At 50.3% G+C, this 17,754-nt stretch overlaps 1 protein-coding gene across 1 annotated transcript in view; it reads left to right on the top strand.

Moving 5' to 3' along the window:
• Positions 1-17,754, top strand: part of PAMR1 (peptidase domain containing associated with muscle regeneration 1) — a 44,412-nt gene that overhangs the window by 17,233 nt on the left and 9,425 nt on the right. The window contains exons 2-9 of the mRNA XM_078601384.1: positions 1,751-1,918; positions 8,555-8,680; positions 9,295-9,409; positions 10,506-10,732; positions 13,586-13,693; positions 15,178-15,348; positions 15,726-15,965; positions 17,544-17,613. Of these exons, the coding sequence (XP_078457510.1) occupies positions 1,751-1,918; positions 8,555-8,680; positions 9,295-9,409; positions 10,506-10,732; positions 13,586-13,693; positions 15,178-15,348; positions 15,726-15,965; positions 17,544-17,613 (1,225 nt within the window). The remainder of the gene's footprint in view (positions 1-1,750; positions 1,919-8,554; positions 8,681-9,294; positions 9,410-10,505; positions 10,733-13,585; positions 13,694-15,177; positions 15,349-15,725; positions 15,966-17,543; positions 17,614-17,754) is intronic.

The following is a 17,754-nucleotide window of genomic DNA, read 5'->3' as shown; positions in this document are numbered from 1 at the left end:
AATTCCATAAGAAGTTGTTTGTGTGTATGTACGTTGGCGTGTGTGTGTGCGCGCTTGTGTTTGTGTGTCAGAGCATGTGTGCAGTATCATATACCGACAATGGAATCACACTTTTCAGTCATTTTGCTTAATGTCTCGTGAAAGAAGTTTAGTAATTGTTTAAAACTTGACACATGCAATGATTTGCCTAATCGAGTGAATATCGGCAGTGCAATTGACCGTATGCCTGTCAATCGTGACCCCCGACTCTAATTTGACACATTACCCTCACACCCGTAGCCAGACACAATGATCAGTCATATCAGCAATGTCTGATTTGTCTTCTCCCACTTGTTGACATGCAGGCGTCTCTGTACGCGGCACGCCATATGCACCATACATATCTTAGCAGTTGAAATGTGACGACCGCTTTCGGCTTAAGTGACATGTCCCCATCAACTCCCGTAGCGCCTCCATGCGACTTCAATCGACGGCACGCAGCACTGCAATATGACATTAGCCGGTCGAGCAGAACGTTACCCAACAACGCACCGTGTTCCAGTGCCGAATGATCCCAGTAGCAAAAGTAGCTACACATGTAGTAGCTACGGGCCCCGCACTTTCAAGGGCCCCGCACTAAACGCTTTCAAGCTATGAATTCCGGTTCTGTGATTCTGCACTTGCTCTATTACTATAGTACTATAACCGCCTTCAACTTTTATGAACGACTGGGTGTTTAAGGTTAGCGATTTGTCGTATTATCTGGCTGCATAGCAAATGAAAAAAATACAATTACTTTACTATGCAAGTAAAAAAAAATTGTGATTTAATATTTACGTGTTTTTATTTTATTTAGGGCCCCTTCATAACATACGCTACAGGCCCCGCACTAGCTTAGTCCGGCACTGCTGTGTGCGCGTTTGCCTCTGCGTCATGTGCTTTTATCAAACCTTTCGTTGCAAGCCTCTGACATTTGCGCATTTGAAAAGCAAACTTTTGCATATGCGGCTGTTTTTTATTCCATTTCTGGACGCGGGCCTCTCCACGTAGTGCGAGTCACGTTGTGTTATTTGACCATACTTCACCACGCTGGTCGTGACGGGTTGGTGAAGGCGGTGAACACGGATGCAGGAGCATAGAAATGTCGTACCGTACTGTACAATAACGCATTCTGTTGCACTACATTTTGCTACCCACTATATAGTCCTGCAAAATGTATAAACACGTGTTGGAGCGACAGTATTTGTGCAAGTAATAGGTGTGCTGCCTGTCTGGGTTTTTACCAGGACAATCAGGACATTGGCATCTGTATTTGGGTGACAGCAATAGATTTGTACCGAGATCATGGTGTTGATGTTGCACTTCAATGCAGGATAATGCACGGTTTTAATAACAGGCATAGCGCTCATCATCACCATCATCGCGATCCATGGCCAGATAGCCCATCGGTGGTGTCCACTGCACATTTCGTCATTTGTTAACCACTTTCCTTTGTCTTGTGCCAATACGCTCACAAGCAGTGGCCACATCTTTCTCGCACCGATCTCTCACGTCGTCGTCAAGCCATCCTCTTTCCCGTCTTCCTCTCTTTCCGGTTGCTTCCATTCCCACGAATAACAGCGACACACATCAAATCGTTTCCCTGTTGTCCGTCCATCCTGCATGTTGTGTCCAAAGCAGTGCCCAGTTTCCTTCTCACCATCACCCAGCTAGCGCTCATCGTGAAACATTGTCCGGTGTGTTTTTTTTGCTCCGCGTTCCGCGCACGCAGTGACGCTCAACACCTGCCCGGGTGCCGAGTGGAGCATATTGTGCCGCGGCTGCTGCGAGGAAGGCAGGATCGAGTGCCTGTGTCCCGGCACCGGAGATCCCACCGGCTACTCCGTGCCCTGCTGCCGCAACGACGAGGACGTGTGCGACCCCTGCATCATTCACCCAGGTGCGGTCGACGCGGCGGGCGGGGGGAGGGGGTCATCGGAAATGTCCGTGGTCCGACGTTAGGAAATCCACGACTGTGTCCTCCTCGAGGTGACGGAGGTGTCCGCTCAGAGCTCTCACAGGGGCCCTCGGCTCCGCCCGGTGCCCCTGTGTAGTGAAAACCCGACACGGCAGCCTTCAACAGCATGAGTCTTTATTTCTTCCAGCAATGAAACACGGTCTTGAAGGACCCCCTTCAGTCCAACAATCCCAAAACTCCTTCATACATCCCTCAAGCCCCTTTCCCAAAGGTTCCTTGACCTGCTTTCCTTCCAGCCAATCACCTTCCACCTTTCCCAACGGATTCCGACCTTTCACCCTGTCAATCATCCTCAGTTATCCACTATTTTCATTATCTACGTCTCCTCCAATCGCTTCAGTTCCCTGACCCCAACCAATCTCCTTTCAGGCCCGTTGAGCACCACCCAGAAGGTGTGCTTGACCTCCTGACTGTCCGTGTGACGCACACAGTGTGCTTGACCTCCTGACTGTCCGTCTCACACACACAGTGTGCTTGACCTCCTGACTGTCCCTGTCACACACAGAGTGTGCTTGACCTCCTGACTCTCCGTGTCACACACACAGTGTGCTTGACCTCCTGACTGTCCGTGTGACGCACACAGTGTGCTTGACCTCCTGACTGTCCGTCTCACACACACAGTGTGCTTGACCTCCTGACTGTCCCTGTCACACACACAGTGTGCTTGACCTCCTGACTATCCGTGTCACACACACAGTGTGCTTGACCCCAGACTGCCCCTGTCACACACACAGTGTGCTTGACCTCCTGACTGTCCCTGTCACACACACAGTGTGCTTGACCTCCTGACTCTCCATGTCACACACGCAGTGTGCTTGACCTCCTGACTGTCCCTGTCACACACACAGTGTGCTTGACCTCCTGACTGCCCGTGTCACACACACAGTGTGCTTGACCTCCTGACTGCCCGTGTCACACACACAGTGTGCTTGACCTCCTGACTGTCCCTGTCACACACACAGTGTGCTTGACCTCCTGACTGCCCGTGTCACACACACAGTGTGCTTGACCTCCTGACTGTCCCTGTCACACACACAGTGTGCTTGACCTTCTGACTCTCCGTGTCACACACACAGTGTGCTTGACCTTCTTACTGTCCGTGTCGCACGCACAGTTTGCTTGACCTCCTGACTGTCCGTGTCACACACACAGTGTGCTTGACCTTCTGACTCTCCGTGTCACACACACAGTGTGCTTGACCTTCTTACTGTCCGTGTCACACGCACAGTGTGCTTGACCTCCTGACTGCCCGTGTCACACACACAGTGCGCTTGACCTCCTGATTGTCCGTGTCACACACACAATGTGCTTCACCTCCTGACTGTCCGTGTGACACACACAGTGTGCTTGACCTTCTGATTGTCTGTGTCACACACACGGTGTGCTTGACCTTCTGACTGTCCGTGTCACACACACAGTGTGCTTGACCTTCTGACTGTCCCTGTCACACACACAGTGTGCTTGACCTTCTGACTGTCCGTGTCACACACACAGTGCGCTTGACCTTCTGACTGTCCGTGTCACACACACAGTGCGCTTGACCTTCTGACTCTCCGTGTCACACACACAGTGTGCTTGACCTTCTGACTGTCAGTGTCACACACACAGTGCGCTTGACCTTCTGACTGTCCGTGTCACACACACAGTGTGCTTGACCTCCTGACTGTCCGTGTCACACACACAGTGTGCTTGACCTTCTGACTGTCCCTGTCACACACACAGTGCGCTTGACCTTCTGACTGTCCGTGTCACACACACAGTGTGCTTGACCTTCTGACTCTCCGTGTCACACACACAGTGTGCTTGACCTTCTTACTGTCCGTGTCACACGCACAGTGTGCTTGACCTCCTGACTGCCCGTGTCACACACACAGTGCGCTTGACCTCCTGATTGTCCGTGTCACACACACAATGTGCTTCACCTCCTGACTGTCCGTGTGACACACACAGTGTGCTTGACCTTCTGATTGTCTGTGTCACACACACGGTGTGCTTGACCTTCTGACTGTCCGTGTCACACACACAGTGTGCTTGACCTTCTGACTGTCCCTGTCACACACACAGTGTGCTTGACCTTCTGACTGTCCGTGTCACACACACAGTGCGCTTGACCTTCTGACTGTCCGTGTCACACACACAGTGCGCTTGACCTTCTGACTCTCCGTGTCACACACACAGTGTGCTTGACCTTCTGACTGTCAGTGTCACACACACAGTGCGCTTGACCTTCTGACTGTCCGTGTCACACACACAGTGTGCTTGACCTCCTGACTGTCCGTGTCACACACACAGTGTGCTTGACCTTCTGACTGTCCCTGTCACACACACAGTGCGCTTGACCTTCTGACTGTCCGTGTCACACACACAGTGTGCTTGACCTCCTGACTGTCCGTGTCACACACACAGTGTGCTTGACCTCCTGACTGTCCCTGTCACACACACAGTGTGCTTGACCTTCTGACTGTCAGTGTCACACACAGTGCGCTTGACCTTCTGACTGTCCGTGTCACACACACACTGTGCTTGACTTTCTGACTGTCCGTGTCACACACACAGTGTGCTTGACCTTCTGACTGTCCCTGTCACACACACAGTGCGCTTGACCTTCTGACTGTTCGTGTCACACACACAGTGCACTTGACCTCCTGACTGCCCGTGTCACACACACAGTGTTCATACCGTCGGGTGAATATTTTCGATTGTGACAGAATCACTACACATACATTCGTTTATATAGCTGCTGTGTATACGTATATGTGGACATAGTTATTTTATACTCCAGTACAGGGGTGTGTTGGAGAGTAAACCCACAACATTTACTATTCGAGTTTGATGTTTCGCTGCCGCCCTGTGAGAGCTCCGAGGAACTACCTCCGAGGTCCCTCTGGGTGACCTCGGATCCACGCGGGAAGTGCTGGGCCATGCACACGTCTCTTGCCGAGAGAGATGTTCAGTCACACGGCTGTCAAATAAGTAAATACGAACAAAATTCCCAGAGCTTAAATGTGAAATTAATTGAAAACGCTTTCTTTAAATAAGATTGTGTGTGTGCAGTCATTGGTGACTGGGCTGGCTGACCGCTTAACCATCTGTCTGATATCCTTTAAGTTTCCAGATTGCATAACAACTGGACTGAGTTTTTAGCTTTCACAAATAATTAACGTATGCTGCAGAGAAATAGCATTCAGAAACTAGAATGACACATTAAGTTTGAAACTAAACTGTCACGTTTTTTTTTTACTGAAATGTAATGCAGTCATGCCTATTGGTTCAAATTGGAACGTAAATTCCCGAGATTTAACCTTGGTTAATTAAGAGCCGATGAGTGGATTGAACAAAAAAAATCTGCCCCAGTTATGGTGGGAAAAAAAAACTTTCCGTGTGTCCTCCTGGCATTTAGCGAAAGAGAAGAAAATGAATTTATATTCCAGAATCTATTTTAAAAGAGGTGCAAAATCATTACTCCATATGTAATGCTTCACTGCGTCTGCAAGGGTCCTGCTTAGGGTATTTTGCATCCATCCTCACGACATCTCGCTTCCTTGTCTTGAGACGAATGAGTGATGGAGCCCTCGGCAGCAGGCTGCCTCCTCCTCAGTGGCGAGATGTTAACTCCCTTGCCTGGTATACAGGAGGTCGTGGGTTCGATCCCGACCCGAACGACTGTATATTTGGAGTTTGTGGTAGCGTATATTTTTCTCCAGATCCTCCGGGTTTTTTCCGCTCCACATTTACAATCAATATGCGTTTAGTGAATTTTCGCTGTTAGAGATTTCCACGTGATAAGCCACTTCGTCGAGCTATCATTTGTGATAGCCAGGTCAATACTGAAAAATAGCTACGTAGCTCATCGGGGCCTTACCTGGTAAAAAAATATATTCATTTTAGTTTTCTCCCCGTCTGGGGACCCAATGCTCTTCTACAGAACCTTCGGGACTCTCAGAGTCTGTTTTCACTCGCGTACCCTCCATCTTGTGTAGGTTTTGTGCTTTTTATCCTTCTCAGTTCTATTCATTTTTATTTGTTGAGGGTTTTATTCGGTTTTTAGTCATTAGGGGTTTGTTAGCGGTGCTTGTGAGACCTCATGTGAATGGCACGGCATGATATCAAGTTTTAGTTCATTGTTTATCCTGATCTCACACGGGTCTTTAGCTCAACCAGTGGTAAATTAGAACTGTAGTTTTCCACGATTTCTTTGCTTTTGTGTTTAAGACTGTAGGAGCCAGAGGACATCCCTGCCACAAGCCAATGTGAATAAAGAATGGATCTGCCTCCTGGCCACTTCTTCTTTCGTGCGATGGGAAAGGCTGACAATGGGACATTTAGTTTGGCGATCCACTCAGCGGCTTGCCGAGACTCTGAGCGGAGATCATGAAGCGCCTCTCGCAACAGATCTGAGCGCTGGGCAGGTCGATGCGATACGTTCCACGCCCGGCGGTTCGGGGACTCGTGGCCACAGTCGCACCCTTGGGGTCCACATCCCTCATCTTCCACTCGTGAAGCGGGTGGCCGCATCATGGTCCGTGTCCCGTTGAGTGGATTCGGTTGAGTGCTGTCCACTGTCTAAGATGGTGGTCGAAGCCAGGGACTCCGCTGTTGGGTCAGCGCGGAGGTTGTTGGTTAGTTATGTTGCATGCGTCTCACAATGCCGTCCATCTGATGCGGCTTTGTGTGATCCTGATAATGGCTGTAGTGTGGTGGTTAGCGCTACACTGCGCTAGGAACCCGGCGACCCGAGTTCGAGTTCCGCTCACGGCCAACACCGGTGATGATTATCTGAACCGGCTCTGGGCCTCCTATAGGTCAACTCAGCCTCAAATGAGTGTGTAAACATCGCCACTAAGGAGTCAAAGGCGGCCAGTTGTGGTGCTAACCACCCACCCCGTCGTGTGCCGTGCCAGCCTTCATAGGTGCTCGCTAACAGCACTTGCCCCACAAGTCTGTTAAGGCTGCAAGTGGGATATTTGTCTTTTGATAGTGGCTGTGAGGGATCATCACTTGTGATCCACAATGGGAAAGTTTCTTAAATCCCTCAGTAGTATAATACGTCGATACACGTCAGTGTAGTCGATGGACAGCTCACGTGTGGTGAGGCAAATGTTGGTACTCCCAACTCTTCCAAGACGTCTGCACAGTTTGAAATTGGCCAAAATTCCCTATAAAGGGGCTCTGTCGGGATTGCAAGTTTTTTCACCATTGGCTTTATTACATGTTTATGAGAGGCTACGTATACTCAAGTCCTGTTTGCTTAAGTCCAATGTTTTCGGCCAGGTAAAATGAAACCATGCATCTCTGAAAATCTTCATTCTACAGAGGTCAGCAAAGACGGGGGCAAATGGTAAAACAAAAAACGCACGCTGGTAAAATAAACACACAGTGGCTTAGATTTTGCCGATTAAACATCTGGGCATGTAAAATAAAATAAAAAAATCACGAGAGCAGAATTTATTTGATCTGAATCTCAAATTGCATCTGCCACCGACGCCGTTTAACACGCGACTTTGCGCCGAGGTGCAATCACGATGCACATTCTGTGCTTGAAGGAACTCATTTGTAGGCCAGCGGGCACGGCCGTTTGACCCCGTTACCACGTGTGATTAATAGGTGCCATTAAGTGCGAGATGTTATCCGCGCGCACGGGGCTGGGAGGTTGGGTCAGTGACTCTCCTTTTTTCGTGCTGTTTGTATGTGCGTGTGCGTGTGTACGTACCGCGACAGTGGTTCATTTACAAGGTGAACTGTGGAATGTGACTGGCCACGAGGCGCTGTGGTTAGGGCGGCACAGCTCGCAATTAAGAGGTTGCGGGTTCACATCCGGGTCAGGGGGTCAAGTCGGGCCCTTTGTGCAGCAGGAAAAAATGCTTTTATCCGTGGTGATGTGGTGCAAAACCAATATCACGGATCCCATAATCCGCAGGGTCCGTCTGCGAATTTACTCCACAATCGGAAAAACAATTGCGGATAACAGAGAAGAATAGCGTGGATAACATGAAGGGGTTTTGTGGTCAGCGCCATGCCCGGCCACATTTGTCTCCCCAATACTGGTGTCGTATACACACTGGACCACTAAGGCTGGGTCGACCTTGCGGAAGGGGTCCAGGACCGGCTCAGATATTCGCCACTATTATTGGCCATGAGCGGGAATCGAACTCGAGTGAGTCAGGTTTTGTAGCACAGTGCACTAACCACTGCGACCCCGCTCACCACCACAGTTGCACCGTGCACAAATAATGCGCTGGGTGTGGGCAGTTAATTGATCAGTTAATTGGTAGCCAAACGATTAGCGCAGTTGGCTACGTACGGTGCGAAAGAAGTTCAACATACATATTGTACACGTAACGTCGTATTGTCGCGTGCAAGGGAAAGCTCACGTGCAGGGTGTGAGCTACAACGGCGTGAATTACACGCATGTTCTGGGCATGGTCGTGAAACGCCAAAGCGTGCTCACTTCCCCATAAACCGCGCAACGCTGCCGTGCGGTCAGAACCATTGGCCCACCGTTGGTCGCAACGCTCCGTGTTTACCGGGTTACCGCCGCGGCGACCGCTGTGTTCGCAGGCTGCAGCATTTATGAGAACTGCAGGACGTGCCTCAACGGATCCTGGGGGACCTTCGACACGTTCTACGTGAAGGGCGACTACTGTGGCGTGTGCGGGGATGGATGGTCGGGTGGAAACTGCATGCGTAAGTAAGCGAGGCGGCGGAGGAGGATCCGGTAGACGTCGATTGAACGGCAAGACGTTGCCTCGTTGTGCAACACGCGCTTGGCATTTTTCATGCGCCCGTGACAAAAGATTGCACCTGCAGTGCACCCGATCGCGTCACATCACAGGAGCTAAGCACTGCTTTGGCCGGGATAATACATGAGATGGAAACATGGCGATTAGTGCCCTTGATGTGAGTGTTACCGCCTTTCACCGGCAAGAATGGGCAGAGATTTGGGGGTGGGGTGGGGGGGTAGTGGCAGTGCCACCCTTGAACTGGACACCTTTATTAATTTATTGTCGGCCGTTTACAATTAAGATAAAAGATAAATTAATTATATGCACCCGCGATTCCTAATGTGAGGGACAAAGCAAAACCTATGCCCCCCACCAAATATAGAAGTCAAACTTCGCCTATGCTTATTATACCTAAAGAGCTCAATGGGGTCTTACCTGGTAAAAGAAAAATTGTTTAGTTTAATGTATTGATCAAATTCTGACTTCATTCCTGGATGTAACATCATACGTGCACGCTACGTCAGCACATTATTTGAATGAGTGTCGTGGTTGTTGGATGCGGTGTCGTTTCAATAGAATGCGGAGGTGTTATTAACGGCACCAAGGGCACCATAAGCCTCCAGGGCTACCCGACCAATGCCCACTGCGAGTGGGTCATCAACGTGCGGCCGGGACACGTGGTCGAGTTACGGTGAGAGTGACTGGCGACAGCCCGGAGTAAACAAGGGTTGGTAACGCATTCAGTAACCGATAAAAACCGATAAACATTTCCACAGAATCGATTACCGGTTCTGAAAGGACAGGGACCAGTCAAGAATTTCAGTGGAAGTTTAGCAGAAAGAGGCATACGTATGTATGTTGAACTTCTTTTGCACCGTACATAGCCAACCGTGCTAATCAGAGGTGCGTGGTGCAGGACAACAAACTATATGCGAAAAGCGGTTTGAAAGAATTCGTTTTCAATCTATCCACACTTTACCCCACCAAAAGTGGCCTGTAGATCGACTCACTGTTGTGTACCCATTTGTACTGCTGGGTAGACTGGCAAAGTGGGGCTGGAAGTCAACTACCGAACCAGGTGATGTAACTTAAACAGTTACCTGCGTTGATTCCGGCCACCTAATGACTTAGAGAACCCGGGCCATGCTCTCTTGCTGACCCACCTTAATGACTGCAACACATCATTACTAAATGTTGACTTAAAGCTTTCGTGACTGCAGGAATTCATATTCTTGGGTCTTTCGGTAAAGTCACGTAGATAGATTTTCTTGTTATTTTCTTTGAACCTATCTACGTGACTTTACCGAAAGACCCAGGAATACACGTTATTACTGTTCGGGATTCCGACTAAGGTGCCGGGTAGACTCCACCTTGCTAAGAATGCAGCTGCGAGAGTCATTACACGCACGCCGTTTCGCGAGCACATCACACGCCAGCTCCCTCGTCTTTGCATTGGCTACCAGTCAAGTATCGTGTGCACTATTAAGATCTCGCTGCTGACCGACAAGGCACCCAATGGATCAGACCCGCAACATTTGCAGGAACTGATCCATTTTTAGACTTCAGCCAGGTCCCTGAGATCCTTCGGACCGCCTTCTTCTAACCACTCCAAGGTCACAGCTCCGTTCCCGCAGGGGTGGTCGGCTGCAGCTCCCAGGCTATGCAACAACGCTTTGCCTTTGGAACAACGCTTTGCCTTTGGAACAACGCTTTGCCTTTAGCAGTAAAGACAATCGGGCTGCTCGGCCGCACGAGGGGTCCTGACAGTTGGTGGCGGTCGCCGGCAGGTTCGCCATGCTGAGCCTGGAGCACGACTACTCGTGCCAGTACGACGTGCTGGAGGTTCGCGACGGCGACAACGTCGACTCGCCCGTCATCGGCCGCTTCTGCGGGAACAATCGCCCGGCGCCGACCCGCTCCTCGGGCTCCTCGCTGCACCTCCTCTTCCAGGCGGACGGCTTCAAGAGCTTCGACGGCTTCTCGGCCGTCTTCTCCGAGGCTGCCAAGAGTCGAGGTTTGAGGCTACGTCGGTATTTACGTCCTAGATAGTCACTTTATTGACTAGAGACCCACCCCCCATCAGAGGCCGGTCTGTCAATCTATTGTCAACAGACCCCATCAGAGAATGGTCTTTCAGGCTATTGTCTAGAGATACGATGTATTTTTTTATCTACTTTCTGAAGACCTGATCCATGTTAAGTGTGACACCGACATATATTTGTGATAACATAGCAGCTATACTGTGTTTCGATCATCCTTAACAAGGCTGATACCAGCGTGAAAAAAGGCAACGACGTAGGACGCCTTACGACATTCCTCCCACTTCTCCGAGAGTCTTCCATGAACTAAGCTAAAACCTCTTTTACTTACCGAGTAAAGCCCACTAAGCTATTAGCTCCTTTTCAGAGGCGACCTGGCCACACATGATGGCGCATCGAAGTCGCTGATATCATCAGTTGTGGGAATTTATAGTAGTAGCAGCCCAATAATCTACGCGAGAGAACACGCAAACCCCTGATATGCAACAGGCTCGAACCCGCGCCCTCTTTCGTACCAGGCGAGGGAGGTACCATCTCGCTACCGTGGCACCCCATAGTTTGGCTTTTGGAGCCTTTGACAATTACACTGAATCGTAGGAATCCTCAACATGAGCTGCTGTGTGACTTTCAGCGACCCACAGTTGTCACACACGCTGCTTCCAAAAATATATTTTTTATTTGCGTTCTTAAACTAATTACGAGTAATAGTTGGAGTAGCATTTCATGCCCACGTCTTGGCACCTGCCCTTGCTGCTCAGGAAAAATCAATTTTGCCAACTGTAGAGCTAACTCATTACATAACAAAGTCAATTTAAATTTGATTCGTAATCGAGGCTTTAATTTTTGGGCACAGTAAGTTTGAGAAGAATTCACGGTCGAGGTGCCGGAGGAAAAAAAGAACCCACAATAATCCACGGAAAGGTCACGGAATGCTGTGGGGTGGTGCCGCCTCTCACCCATTGGATGGCATTTCCCCCCCTCCTCCCCTAACTCCTACCCCCCCCCACCATTTCTGTAACCACCAAAATCTTAGCCTCACACATGATTAGTCACGTACGTTTTGGATGCGTGCCTGTGTGCATTTGCGTGTGCATGCAGGGAACATACCGTATGTTACTTGAACTATAAAACTTTTTTTTTACTTTACCAGGTTACGCTCACTGCGTTAAATTGCTCTTTTTCAGAAGTGACCTGGCCACAAATGATAGCTCAACGAAGTGGCTTAGTGCGTGGAAATGTATAGCAACCGAATGCTCTAAATGCGTGTTTCTAAATGTGGAGGGAAAAACCAGAGGACCTGGAGGAAAATCCATGCGACCACGGCAAGAGAGAACACGCGAACTCCAAATATACAGGAGTCGGGATCGAACCCACAAACTCCTGTATACTAGGCGAGGCAGTTAACTTCTCGCCACCGAAGTCATCGATTGCTCCACGCCTTCAACTCCCCATGAGTGATGGGACACTGGTGGTGAGAGTGGAGGAGTTCCCACACCTGGACAATGTGCTTATGACTAGTTACGGTTCGTAAATAGAAGTCTCACTCCGAATAAGTCAAACGGCATTATATTTTTATCTGCTGGGTAACGCTGTGTAGAAACTACCTGGTCTGTCACTCCATACGATGCTCAGTGAGCCTTGGACACTTGACGTGGCCTCAAAGTGCACCTAGCCTGGCACAAGCGCTGTGGTGATGTCACCACGACTTAGTGGCAAACGGCAGCTGTTTTTGTTATTGTACACTGCATGCAGTAAGAGATGGGTGCTCGTTTATATACTTTACGAAAGAAGTTCAACATACATACATTACCCTCGCTTGCTTTCAGATGCGCTCCTGCGACCGTCTGGAACGCTCTTCCTTCCGATATTAGGAAGCCACCGGAGCTACGCACTTTTAAATAATCTAGATTGAAAACTCGTTTTGTTAGAACTGCTTTTTGCGTTTAGTGTTGTTGTCCTTCCCCCACACCTCCGATTAGCACGGCTGGCTATGGTGCGAAAGAGGATCACCGTACATATATAGTGACATAGAATGGGTCACTACGGCGCGTAGCGCTGGTTACTGACAGAGAGAGAGAATGTGTGCATAACGGCCGACCTGCCGGCAGAGCAGCGTGTGGCAGCCGTTCTGCCAGCAAAGCATCGCAATGCCACGGAGTGGGTCACTAGGGTGCGTGGCGCTGGCTGCTGGCATAGGCCTCGGCAAGGTAAGGTAATTTACCCTTTTTACTGGGTAAAAGGGTAAAGGTGTCGACATGTTAAGGGGCAAGGTAAAGAGTAGGGTAAAGGTAGGCTCGTTGTTTTTACCCTTTACCTTACCTTGCCGAGGCCTATGCTGGCAGAAGGGGGCATATGAGGACGTGGCACCCTGGCCAGCTGGTGGAGCACGTGATAAGCCGGGGTAAAGGATGTGGGGTAAAGGTGACCGAGGGGACACGTGGGGTATAGCCCAGACCCTTCTGGGAGGTTCCAGAAGGGGGCGTGGCCGAGGGCGGAGCCAGGCCACGCCGGGGGGCATAAAAGGGAAGTCCCGAGGCTGGATAAGGGCTGTCTGTCGGTGGAGTGGAACCCAACGTGCTACGTCTCCGGCGTCGTGGGTCAGACAGCGTGGCGGCTGCTCTGACCCGTTTATAGTTATCCTGTGTGTGAACAGTGTTAAGAGTGTAGAATAAACGTGTGTTGCCTCCTCCTAGTAGTCTCAGAAGTGACTCACTCCACATATATACATGCATACGATGTTCCATAACAACGCACAATGAGTTTGTTGTATTGCAAGTTGCTCGAAACAGCTCTTTGACACGGTTGTTTGCGGTCGCCCCTTTTCCCAGCGTGTTTGTCCTCGCCCTGCCAGAACGATGGGACGTGTGTTCTGGACAACTCGACGCTCTTCAAATGCTTCTGTCTGGCGGGATACACGGGCTCGTTCTGTGAGAGAGGTAGGCTCCTCTTAGACCATTTCAATAAATAGCCAGGACATTAACGCATTAACACAACCGGCAGGATGATAGGGGAAAGAAAAGTCATGTTGCTGTGAGTGCTTAGTGGTATTAAAGCTTGCCATAAAAGAAAAAAATGCCGTATATATGAGGCCACTGGCAGGCTTCAATTTCCTACAGAAACAATGGGTAGCACTTAACTACATCTGCACTGACCACGGAAGATGCGGTGAATTCTTGATGAATAAGTGGAAAATTGCCTCCCTATGCTGTATGCGGCTACAAATACCAAAACCATGGACCTTCGTACTTACCCAAATATATACATTTTTTAATTCACCACCTCTCCGGCAAGGCAATTGAACGGTTAAATCACTTAGAACTGAATCTGTAACAGTTGCTGTTCATTGGCCATCCGAATTCATCATCACGGCCTGCGCAGTCGGAAGAGGTAGTCAAGTGGTCTGTGGGTTCCAATCAGGGGCAGACACCCATTGCTTCGTGAGTTTATGGTCTATCTACATGTATGTGGAACTTCTTTCGCACTGTACGTAGCCAACTGTACTAATTGAAGGACAACAAAATAAAAACAAAAAACTGCTCTAAAGAAATTAGTTTTAAATCTAGATTTAATAGTGCATGGCTCCAGTTGCTTCCTAATATCGGAAGGAAGAGAATTCCAAACGGCCGCAGAAGCGCTTCTGAAAGCACGCGATGTGGCGACTGTCTTTGTTCCATGGCGAGCCAAAAGCCGCTCACTTCGTCTTGGCCACCTGTGAGAGTTAGCGAGTGTTGACGTATCATACGCTTCACATGCGGTGAAATCAGTCCTGCTGAGCGTGAGGGAGCATCATGCAGTGGGTGGGTGAGAGAGTTACGTTGAAGTGATTCCAAGAGTAGTTGTGTGATGTAATTTTCTCGGGGCATTCTCAGATGCGATGCTGTTTTTGACCGAAGGGAGATTGCATGTAGCATTGTCACCTTTTGAAATTAAATCTTTAAAGCACAGTTTTAAATGATCAACGATGTGACTCAAGCCCACTTTCCTCTGGGGGTCCGCAGAGTGAGTACCACTTTGTGGAAGTTCAATGTGTTGGTTGGCCAATTGATATACCGGCACTGACCATAGGAATGTGGAAGCTTTCCATCACTGGCTTAGCGTCACCGACAGAGATGAGCTCAGATTAAAAATTATCGTTTGAGTAGGGAGACATTTTGGCTTGACTTGATGAGATGCAATCCTTCGGCTCTCCTCCACAACTAGCGTCTTCCATGCTGAGAGTCCGACTCAGTGAAAATCAAGGACAGGGTGAAGAGGTCATCAGGGCCCCAAGCCATCGATGCCACCACACCTCATCGTCGCTTCCTTCTGCTAGACCCCTCAGCCCATTGCACAGGTGACACTGCACCTCCGGGGTGGCTTGCTTTGCGTGAAGTTGATGGCCGCGGTGCAACGCCGCGTCTCTCCTCCCCCCACGTGGCAGTGGTGATGTGCGGACGACCCAAGCTTCCGCGAAATCTGAAGATCGAAGGGGAGGACTTTGGCCTTGGGGACCAGGTGTTCTTCAGCTGTGACGGAGGCTTCGTTCTCCAGGGCAACATCTCAGCCATGTGTCAGCTCGATGGGACCTGGGACATCCCCATTCCGTCTTGCGGTAAAAAAGAAAAATGTTTTGCAAATCAGCGCCAGTCACAATTAGATTGACTGCTTTGCCAGCTATGGTTATTTGGCGTTTGAAATCAGCAGGAGACCCTGCATTACAGCCATGCATCATCGCAACAAAACCCACCACGTACAAATATATTCATGTGTATGTATGTTGAACTTCTTTCACACCGTACGTAGCCAACCGTGCTAATCGGCTCAAATTCAGTGAACCACCAGTCAGCTGTCATGTCAACCATCGAACTTACGTCACTCGGTGGATAGCGTCGCACACTAACCGCTGTGCCGCCACTCCACCCCCGCCACCCCACCCGCCGCCGCCAACGTGTTCACAGTCGCTCGCGTTTTCGTTTGCGCCTCTCGCAGTGGAGGAGGAGAAGTTTTGCCCAGAGCCGCGGCTTCCCCGCAACGGGCAGGTCGACCGCAACACGAGCGCGCCGGCCGAGGAGCGCGCCACCGGCGGCACCGGTGGCGCCGGCGGCTACCGGGCGGGCAGCACCGTGCACGTGGTGTGCCGGCCCCCTTACGTGCGGCAGGGCCGAGGCGGGGAGCTGACCTGCGGGGCCAACGGGGCGTGGACGGGGCGCCCGGCCGCCTGCGTCAAAGGTGAGAGAGCTCCGGAGCTTCGGCAACCGTCGCCTCTTGTTTTTTTCTTTCCGCCGTGCCGCCGAGCCGCGCCGGGGGGCCCCAGGTTGCGTATTTGAACCGCGGAAAGCCGGGCAGCCGTGGGGCCAGCGCCGATGTCTGAACGGGGCAAGTCGAAATGCGTGTCGGTGACGCGGAGACCGCGATAATTGTGTCGTGAGCGCCACCCATGATTCTTAAAAACTATTTTTATTTTGCCAGGTAAGGCCCACTGAGCTGTATAGCTCTTTTTTCAGAAGCAACCTGTCACACAAATGATAGCTCCACGAAGTGGCTTATCACGTGGAAGTTTATAGCAGCCAAATACTCTAAACGCACGTTTCAGAGCTCCCTCAGTCAGCAGAGCATCAACATCGGGTCAGGGAAGCCACTCCAGAAGGTGACGACACACGAGTCGATGGCTCGCGTTCGCAACTCACTGCACTGACTTCTGCGTGCGTCATAATTCGGACTTCATCGTGAAGCCTCTCTGGCCCAGCGAAATATGTCCCACATCCTCCCAAGAGAGTGATCCTGCACCTATCAGTCATCCATTGCAGAGATTAATATTGTTGTTGCGCTCAGAGCTGACATTAAGCCAAATTAAGCTAAAATAATAATTGGCAACGGCACAGTTTTGAGTGTGTAGCTCACAAGCAGGAAGGTTGCAGGTTCACATCCCGTCCGTGAATCAGCCCTTTGGGAAGATTACAGCAGTTGTCCTTTGGACTTATGGAAAATAATTGCCCCCGGCCATATGAACGTGGAATTCCCACGAATTACTCAGGGCTTTAACCAACAAGAACACCTCCGATTAGCACGGTTGGCTACGTACGGCACGAAATAAATTCAACATACAAACGTACGAAATAAACTCTCCCCCCAGGGTGGTTTTTGTGTGCAGCTATTGGTCGGAACCATAGCATCCACAACACAGTTGTATGTATGTTGAACTTCTTTCGCACTGTACGTAGCCAACCGTACTCATCACAGGTGTTGACAGATGCACGCAAGCAACTGGGTTGGTGGCCGTCGTGGGAATGGAACCAATAACTCCGTGCAGATGGATTGCTTCAGCGGCGAGAGTGCCGACGTCGAGGCCACCACGTTGTGTGTTGGGAGCGATTGACTCGCATCATTGTTTTTCGCCGGGTGTTCTGTCATGCGTGTGTGTGCGTGAGTTTGCGCGTGAGTTGGGGAGCAGTGGCACAGCAGTTAGCGCACTGTGCTACGAACCCGGCGGCCCGAGTTCGATTCCCGCTCGCAGTCAACACCAGCGGCGATTATCTGAACTGGTACTGGGTCTCCCCTAGGTAAACTCAGCCTCCAATGAGTACCTGGGGAGATAAAGGCGGCCGGGCGTGGTGCTGGCCACCCACCACCTCGTGTGCCATACCGGCCTTCATAGGTGCTCACAAACAGCACTTGCCCCAACAGCCTGTTAAGGCTATACGGAGGATCTTTGTCCTTGATAGGTACTGGCAAAGAGCACTACCCCAACATTTGTTTTAAGGCGACAGGGGGCTCTTTGTGTTTGTCTGTGCTGTGTGTGTGAGTCAGCTTGCAGGCTCCCACACGTCCCACCTCCCATGACGTTTGTTCTGATGAAGCCGAGACCGACCAAACAGAGGTAGATTTTAACAAAACATTCATAATACATTTTTTGGGGGGGGTCAGATCGCAAAAATAAAATGTGTGTCGCAAATTCTCCCTTCCAACCGTAGCAGCCAACAAGTTCAATTTATCACATGATACAAAGGTGCCAATGTAT

This window comes from Lampetra planeri, chromosome 16, assembly GCF_965212315.1.
Source record: "Lampetra planeri chromosome 16, kcLamPlan1.2.h2, whole genome shotgun sequence".
In the NCBI taxonomy this organism is placed as follows: domain Eukaryota; kingdom Metazoa; phylum Chordata; class Hyperoartia; order Petromyzontiformes; family Petromyzontidae; genus Lampetra; species Lampetra planeri.
This window is presented reverse-complemented; position numbering and strand designations above follow the sequence as displayed.